Here is a 9,378-nt window from a genome sequence, read left to right as displayed (position 1 = left end):
TTGAATGATTGATGATGGGGGGAGAACAACGCATTTTCCATCGGGCCTACGCTACTGATCGCGCTCGAACGATTCGAACCTTAAATGTCAACCGAAAAGGCAAAATGCCCTCGTTTTTCTGCGGCCGTTAAGGCAACGTGTAGGCGGAAATGTCACTGCACATCGACCATTATTCATGCCCTAACCTGAAAAGGTCACTGGGTTTTTTTCAATACTTATTTATAGAATTCGTTGATTTCGCGTGCAGACTGTCTGTGCCGCGGCCGGCGCTACTGTGGAGTAGCAGCGGCAACAGCGCAGCGCATTGCCGGTTCCGACCAACTGCATGGAAAGTCTGTCCGCCCTTAAAAACCATCATCGATGTTAATTATAATTTTTCATCAATAAAGCGTTTGAACGTCCAGGTGCATCGTAATGAATGGATGTTTTTAATTAATCGAACACGGAATAGATTAATTCGTCATCGCTTGGGCTGAGAATTCAATTAATCAGAAGGTTGAGGATGGTTTGTTCGAAACGTGTCCTAGACCCATCGACATGGTACTCATTTTATGCTGAAATTGTCCGCAAAAGCCAAATCTGCCATCAGAATCAACCTGCCGAGAGCCACGTTCGAAATACATGCAAATGTTCGTTTGCAACAGGCAAGAAACCAATTTTTTTCAAGGACGAGTGGGCGAATCGCAATTCTGTTGCCATATTCGGCTTTTTGAGTCAATTTCAGCTGAAAATTAGTACCAACTCGATGGGTGAATTTTCGTTATTTTGCATGAAAAATTCCTTCGGTTGGTGTTACTTCAGACATTTTGGACTGAGAAACTGATTGGATTGAGACAACGAGAAATGTCTTGTTGAGAAATGTTGATATGCAAATAACTAGATACGTATTTTTTGGGGCCAATCCACTGAAATTGCGTGGTTTTTCAAATTAAGTATTGAGAAATCTAAAATAAAATGAGAAATTGTGAGTCAAAACGTCTGATTATTGGTGTCTCACTCAGACATTGTCCATTTTCGCAACTTTTCTGCATTTTCCGTCGGAAACTTGCTTATTGCTCTTGTTTTGGATTGAGAAAACTATAAATGGTTATCGCTTTCGGATTGGTAATTTATTCTATGAAATAACTTTTGCTCTAGGGTGATATTTTTTGGTTAATCCATAGAGAAATTCCGTGGTTTTTCAAGTTGAGTATTGAGAAATCTTAATTTATAATATATAATATAATATGTGGATTGAGAAATCGGGAAACGAGAATCAGTAATTGTCCGCAGGCGGATTATTTGAGGGTGGCTTTTCAAAAGCAAAAATTTATCAGAAGGAGGATTGAGAAAAGCACACAATAACAGCGAAAAATGGCGTTCTTTCCCAGAAAAACAGTTTCTCGATGGATTTTATGGCAAAAAACTGACTTCTAAAAAAATTGATTCTAGCGAAAAGTAGAACTGGAACAATTGGAAAAAAATCGGAATGTGCGCCAAAAACAAAACAAAAAAACCCTCTAGAACATTTCAAATATTCTCCGTCCAAAAAGCGCCCTCTCGCGCCCCAAACCAGAAGGGATTGACCCACACCAACACCGCAACGTCACCCGACCATCGACGTACAAACATAAAAAAGCCCTCGAAAAAACACTTCAATTCCAATAATAATTTTCCTAATCTCGCCTTAACAACAGCGCGCTCTTTCCCCAAATCCGAAACCCTCTCCATTCCATCGAAATTCCCCTCTATAATTAGTATTCTTGTAATGGCGGGCGGCGTTGCCAGCGCCCGTCATGGCCCGCCATCGGCGGCACATTTATGGGTGCGCGCCCCCCTTTGAACCCGTAGACGATCTGAGGAGGCGGCAGGCGGTGCGGCAACACCGCCCGAACCCTACATAAACACTGAGACAGACCGCAGTGAAATGTATGCACGTGACGAGTCACTTTGCGCTCCATAACCTAAAACGGTTGGTTCACGTGAATTGCCGGAAAACAACGCTCTCGAAACGGTTGCGGGCGATCCACAGGGGTCCGACTGATCGCAACGTTTCAGGTAGTGGACGGCCGGACCGTCGTCAGTGTGCGGTTGTGCGCGCATTTTGGCGCTTTCGCCATTTCGTTGCGACAGCCCGATTAACGCGAGTGTGTTTGTTTCAGAGGGCAGAGAACGTGGATCTTTCGCTCAGCATTCCACAGTCCAACTTCCAAAGCAACGGCTACGAAATGGGCGATCAGGTAAGCGAACTGGTGTTTTGGTTGAATTGTTTGACAAGTCCTCAGCCGCCATTTTGCCGGCCAGGCTCTTCTTCTTCTTGGCAGCGTGGGGCAGGAGGTGTGGCGCTCTCGCTCCCACTTGCCGCGCGGTGGTATAGGGGTTTCAGTCGCACATGCAGCATGTGCGGGCACCGAGCCACTTTAATGGGCTCCGAATCGCATAATTTATTGGACAGGCCGAGAAATATGGGCGCATAACTTTTGCATGAAAATAAAGAAGAATTATGCGAAACGCCGTAAATCAAGTTTTGCGAATTTTTATTCGTTGGCCCCGGGCGCTGAGGCCGGGTGGTGGGGGGTTGACGGTTTGTTATTTTTCGCGCGCCCCTTAATTAAATGTAATGAATTATTCGGGGAAGTTTTCATTCGCAGTCAGCGACTGGAGTTTAGTGGGTTTTCAAAATGGAAACTTGGTGCACGCTCGTAAAACTTCTAAATTGGAAACTGTGTGCAAGTTTCTTCGCATAGACGGGGAGAGGGAGAAGGTGGGGGGAGGACGATCGATAATTGAAACTGAACAGGTTTTAAGTTTTTGCATTCGCGCTTGATTTCAGTTTGTACGCGTGTCGGACTCTTGGCGTTGCCAAATGGTGGATGGCTTGCGCCCTGGCGGCCGGTCGGCGCAGCTCCACAAGGATGAACGTTGGGTTTTGACAGTTTTTGGGGGATTTTTCGCGGAAATTCGCGCGTCCAAAAATGTTAAGTTTGCAGTCGACTGAAAAAATCGCGTCTTTTCCGAAACTGTTTATTTTTGCGAAAGTTTCCGCTTTGCATGGTTTTGCTGGAGGAACAAGTTTTTACCAGGATTGGTTTCGGAAAATGTTTTTTTTGCAAACCGTCCGTTTTTTCAAAAACTGTTTGAAAACCAAATGTTTTTGACCCAAAAAAAATGTTGGTTTTTTGCTGTCCAAATGGAAAGCAAATTTTCGAAAAAATCGACGCGTGAGATTCAGCAGAAAAATCGAAAAAATTGTTCCAGAAAGTCCAAGGTTGCATTTTTTTTTAGTACGGGATTTTTTGGATAAACTGCATTCTCGCTAAAATATGGCATTTTGGGCCCCCAAACCAGGTGCAAAATTTGAAGAAAATCGCTTGAGTTTTTCTGCCCAAAAAGTCGAAAATTTGGTTAAAAAATTAAAATTTTGCATTTTTTTTTCAAAAAGGCGACGTTATTTTGAAAAATATTTGCTTTTTCGTGTTTGAGTTGAAGCGAAATGGTAAAAAAATTTGCCTCGTGAGGTTGAGCAGAAAAATGGTCTCGGAAAGTCCAATGTAGCATTTTTTCAAAAACTCAGGATTTTTTGGAAAAAATACATTCTTGGAAAAATGTTGCATTTTGGGCCCCCCCATCAGGTGCAAAGTTTGAAGGAAATCGATTGAGTTTTTCGAAAACCGAGGGTTATTTTGAAAAAAAATGTCTGCTTTAAAAATGTTGGCTTTTCCGTATTTGAGTTAATAGAAGGTTTTGAAAAAATTCACCGCCTGAGATTTAGCACAAAAATGGAAAATGCACTGTTGCATTTTTTCAAAAACTAGTCATTTCCCCGGAACACTAAAACTAGCACTTTGGGCGCGGCATGCAAATGCAAAGATTCAAAACAATCGTTCGACTCTACTTGAAAAAAAAAAATAAAAAAACACGAATCAGAAGCGCGCAATGTTGCCCTTTTTCCTAAAATTCGGGAAGGTTCCTCTTGCAAAAACCGCCAATTTTGAGCGCCGCAATCTAATGAAAAGTTTAAAATAAATCGTTCGACTCTCTCTGAAAAAAAAATAAAAAAACACGATTCAGCAGCGCGCAATGTTGCATTTTTTCCAAAAATGACGAAAAGTTTGGAAAAATGTTCTCTTGAAAAAACCGCCAGTTTTGTTCCAAGTGAATCGTTCGACTCCATTTGGCCAAAAAGTAGAAAAACCAGTTTTCGAAACCGCAATGTTGCACTTTTCCCAAAAATGCGAGCTTTTCCGGACAAAAACCATTCGTGCGAAAACGTTTCGCTTTCACTTGGGCCAGTCAACCGGAAAAAATCGCCGCCAAAAAACTAAAAAATTGGAAAAAATCCCATCTTTTCCGGAAACAAACGCACTCGGCCACACCCAATTCAATAACCAAGAAAACTGCCTTCAACCTTTTGCGTTCCTCCTGCTGCTGCTGCTGCTGCTGCTGTTGTTTCATGCTCTCTGGCTCGATCCAATCGAATGAAGGATGAACGAAAACAATGAACACGAGATGAATAACCCTGATGGGTCAACGGCCCTAATCAAGGCGGCTGTGCATTGTTTCTGCGATGTAAACGAACTCAAATCGTTGCCTTTTTTTCTGATGTTTGTTTGTTTCTTTTTTGTTGCAGACTTTTCACGCCCCCAGTTTTGGAGACGAAGAATTTGACATTCCGAACATCAGCCATCAGCAGCAGCAGCAGCAGCAGCAGCAACAACAGCAACAGCAGCAGCAACAGCACACGTCCCAAGGTCACAATGAGCCGCAACAGCAACACTACCCGCCACCTATGCAGGTAAACTGTCCACTGACATTGACATTTGCGACACCTTGTCAACTCAGTGACAGGGTAAACTTCAAGTTTTTGACTGACAGTTTTGACAGCTGATTGACATTGAGTTTGACAGTCGCGTTGTTGGTTAGAACTAAAAGAGTGTGGCGTCCTCTTGCAGGGCATGCAGCAAATGAATCAACAGATGAACCAGCAGCAGGACGCAATGGGGCTGCATGATCCAACGGGGGGCTACCAACAGCCCCTTTATTTGTCGGGGCCCGAGCACGGAATGGTGGGGCAACAATATCACAGTCCGCAGCCCAACTATTCGATGTCGCCCAGTCAGCAGGTGAGAGCCAATGCGCGTGCGGCTTGGTTAAGGGGGCGGGGCTTCGAGTCGACTGCGGCTGTTTCGCAAATACTTTCATTTCGAAATTGCCAGTTTTTTGCCATCAAACGTAAAAACACTGTCATTTTGCATGTTTTTTTGACCATAACCTCCAAACGCGCTCATCTACACCACTGCAGTTTGACACGTCAGTTAAATACCCGAAAATGCACAATTTTCCTAAGGACACTTTCAAAATTTCCAGTTTTTCCCCAGCAAACGTCAAAACACTGCTATTTTGCCTGTTTAACAGATATCTTAGCATAACCTCTAAACGCGCTCATCTACGTCACTGTCATTCAACACGTCAATGAAATACTCCAAAATGTACACTTTTTCTTAAGACACTTTCAAAATCTCCAGACTTTTCCCACTAAACGTCAAAACACTGTCATTTTGCATGTTTTTTTGTCCATAACCTCCGAACGCGCTCATCTACACCACTGTAGTTTGACACGCCAATTAAATACCCGAGAATACACAGTTTTCTTTAAGACACTTTTTCAAAATTTCCAGTTGTTCCTCAGCAAACGTCAAAACACTGCCATTTTGCATGCTTAATATATATCTTAGCATAACCTCTAAACGCGCTCATCTACGTCACTGGCATTCAACACGTCAATGAAATACCCGAAAATGCACACTTTTTCTTAAGACGCTTTCAAAATTTTCAGTTTTTTTTTCATCAAACGTCAAAACACTGTCGTTATGCATGTTTTTTTTGTCGATAACCTCCAAACGCGCTCATCTACACCACTGTAGTTTGACACGTCAATTAAATACCCGAAAATGCACACTTTTCCTTAAGACACTTTTTCAAAATTTCCAGTTTTTTCTCAGCAAACGTCAAAACACTGCCATTTTGCATGCTCTTTTGCTCATAACCTCTAAAGGCGCTCATCTACGTCATTGCTATTCAACACGTCAATAAAATACACGAAAATGCACACTTTTCCTTAAGGCACTCTTTCAAAATGTCCAGTTTTTTTTTCATCAAACGTTAAAACACTGTCATTTTGCATGTTTTTTTGTCCATAACCTACAAACGCGCTCATCTAGACCACGGTAGTTCCATACGTCAATTAAATACCCGAAAATGCACACTTTTCCTTCAGACACTTTTTCAAAATATCCATTTTTTTCCCAACAAACGTCAAAACACTGCCATTTTGCATGCTTTTTTGCTCATAACCTCTAAACGGGCTGATCTACGTCACTGTCATTGAACACGTCAATGAAATACCCGAAAACGCACACTTTTTCTTAAGACGCCTTCAAAATTTTCAGTTTTTTTTTTATCAAACGTCAAAGCACTGTTATTTTGCATGTTTGTTTTTGTCCATAACCTCCAAACGCGCTCCTATCTACACCACTGTAGTTTGACACGTCAATGAAATACCCGAMAATGCACASTTTYCYTTAAGACACCTTTTCAAAATTTCMAGTTTTTTTTTCATCAAACGTCAGAACACTGTCATTTTCTTCGTTTTTTGCAAGTAACTCCGAAACTCGTTCACCTACGCCACTGCAATTCAACACACAACTAAAGCACCAAGAAACGCACAGTTTTTTTAAAGACATTTTTTGGAATTTTTCAGTTTTTTTCCCATCAACAGTCAAAACACTGTCATTTTGCATGTGTTTTTGCCCATAACCTCGAAACGCGCTCGTCTATGCCACTGTGATTCAACACGTCAGTGAAATACCCGAAAATTAACACTTTTCCTTAAGACAGTTTTTCAAAATTTCCAAGTTTTTTTTTCCATCAAACGTCAAAACACTGTAATTTTCTTCGTTTTTTTGCAAWTAACTCCGAAACGCGMTCACYTRCGCSACTGCAATTCAACACACAACTAAAACACTAAGAAACACTCAGTTTTTYSCCAGCAAACGTCAAAACACTGTCATTTTGCATGTTTTTKTTGCCCATAACCTCCAAACGCGCTCATCTWCGCCCCTGTCATTCAACACACAGCTAAAATACTCAGAAACGCACGACTGTTTCCATTGGTGATTGTTGTTTGTTTGTAGCAACAGCATAACAACCAACTGTTGATGATCCATCAGCAGCAGCAGCAGCAGCAGCAGCAGCAGCAGCAGCAGCAGCAACAGCAGCAACATCAGCAGATGATGATGAGTCATGGGCAGCCGCCCCCTGGCGCGATGGGGGCGTATGCGGCGTCGCCGCAGCATCCGCAGGGGCGGGGCAACAGTCCGCCCGCCCCCGGCCAGGAGCACACAACCAGTGACGATAGTGACGACAGCACGCCCCACCCTGCCATGGTGAGTGTTGTTTGGGTCTGATTGGTKGCCGTTTTTGACAGAAAACTGTCATTTTTTGGCGTCATTTGACACACACATYAAACTGGTTAAGGTGCACACTTTTTAGGAATTTCTTACTTTTTTTAACAAACGGCAAAAAACTGTCATTTTTTATAGTTTTTTGSTGATAGCCTTGAAATTCGTCCAGCTRAGCATCTGTCATTTGACGTACAAGTAAAACATGTAAAACTTCAMWYKTTTGCGAAATTCCAAATTTTTTTCAACAAACGTCAAAAAAACTGTMATTTTTTTATGGTTTTTTGGCGATAACTCCGAAATTCGTCCAGCTACGCCTCTGTAGTTTGACACACACATAAAACGGGTGAAGATGCACACTTTTTCTTCAGGCAATTTTTAGAAATTCCTTACTTTTGTTAACAAACGTCAAAAAACTGTCAACTTTTATGTTTTTTTGGCGATTACTCTGAAATTCGTCCCGCTAAGGCGCTGTCATTTGACATACAAGTAAAACATCTAAAACTTCACACTTTTTCTTAAGACACTTTTTCAAAATTGCCAGTTTTTTCCCATCAAACGTCAAAACACTGTCATTTTCTCCGTTTTTTTGCAAATAGCTCCGAAACGCACAGTTTTTCTTAAGACATTTTTTGGAATTTTTCAGTTTTTTTCCCCACCAAACGTCAAAACACTGTCATTTTGCATGTTTTTTGCCCATAACCTCCAAACGCGCTCACCTACGCCACTGAAATTCAACACACAATTCAAACACCAAGAGGCGTACAGTTTTTCTTTAGATATTTTTTGGAATTTTTCAGTTTTTTTGTTCAGCAAACGTCAAAAAACTGTAAATTTCAATGTTCTTTTGCCCACAACTCCGAAACGCGCTCATCTACGCCACTGTTATTTCACACACAAATAAAACCCGTGAATATGCACAAGTTTTCTTATGAAACGTTTTCAAAATTTTTAGTTTTTTTTTCCATTAAACGTCAGAATACTGTCATTTTGCATGTTTTTTTGCCCATAACCTCCAAACGCGCTCACCTACGCCACTGAAATTCAACACACAACTCAAACACCAAGAAACGCACAGTTTTTCTTTAGAAATTTTTTGGAATTTTCCAGTTTTTTTGTTCAGCAAACGTCAAAAAACTGTAATTTTCAATGTTCTTTTGCCCACAACTCGGAAACGCGCTCATCTACGCCACTGGAATTTCCCACACAAATAAAACCCGTGAATATGCACAAGTGTTCTTATGAAACGTTTTCAAAATTTTCAGTTTTTTTCCATTAAACGTCAAAACACTGTCATTTTGCATGTTTTTTTGCCCATAACCTCCAAACGCGCTCACCTACGCCACTGAAATTCAACACACAATTCAAACACCAAGAGGCACAATTTTTCTTTAAATATTTTTTGGAATTTTCCAGTTTTTTTTTGTTCAGTAAACGTCAAAAAACTGTAATTTTCCATGTTTTTTGCCCACAACTCCGAAACGCGCTCATCTACGCCACTGTAACTTCACACACAAATGAAACACGCGAATATGCACATGTTTTCTTATGAAACGTTTTCAAAATTTTCAGTTTTTTTCCAATTAAACGTCAAAACACTGTCATTTTGCATGTTTTTTTGCCCATAACCTCCAAACGCGCTCACCTACGCCACTGAAATTCAACACGCAACTAAAACACTAAGAAACGCACAGTTTTTCTTGGAAAATTCCCAATTTTTCCGTAAAAAATTGTTCAACTTTCTTCTTCTTCTTCTGCTTCCGACACTAAAAACATCGAATGAAGAAGCAGCATTTGATTGGGCGGTTTGTTCACTTTTCCAGATCACGGCCATGAAAAAGCCGAGTCCAGAGCCTGCCGATCCCGCGCTGACGAAGGCCCAGAAGAAGCCGAAGGTGCAGAAGAAGAAAAAGAAGAGAGACCCGAACGAGCCCCAAAA

The 9,378-nt window shown here is 41.4% G+C and overlaps 1 protein-coding gene across 2 annotated transcripts in view; it reads left to right on the top strand.

Moving 5' to 3' along the window:
• The window catches only part of LOC109544128 (TOX high mobility group box family member 3), a gene marked incomplete at its 3' end in the record, with an annotated part of 49,248 nt that extends 39,870 nt beyond the window's left edge, over window positions 1–9,378 (top strand). The window contains 6 exon segments of one of the 2 annotated variants that reach the window (XM_048662861.1): window positions 1,872–2,037; window positions 2,142–2,219; window positions 4,610–4,774; window positions 4,932–5,102; window positions 7,173–7,424; window positions 9,263–9,378. In XM_048662861.1, coding sequence (XP_048518818.1) covers window positions 2,208–2,219; window positions 4,610–4,774; window positions 4,932–5,102; window positions 7,173–7,424; window positions 9,263–9,378 — 716 coding nt within the window. 2 annotated transcript variants of the gene reach the window in all.

This window comes from Dendroctonus ponderosae, unplaced genomic scaffold (genome assembly GCF_020466585.1).
Source record: "Dendroctonus ponderosae isolate FM_Combo_2020 unplaced genomic scaffold, Dpon_F_20191213v2 Dpon_F_20191213_12, whole genome shotgun sequence".
Taxonomy (NCBI): domain Eukaryota; kingdom Metazoa; phylum Arthropoda; class Insecta; order Coleoptera; family Curculionidae; genus Dendroctonus; species Dendroctonus ponderosae.
Note: the sequence above shows the minus strand (reverse complement) of the source record. Positions and strands in the feature narration are given on the sequence as shown.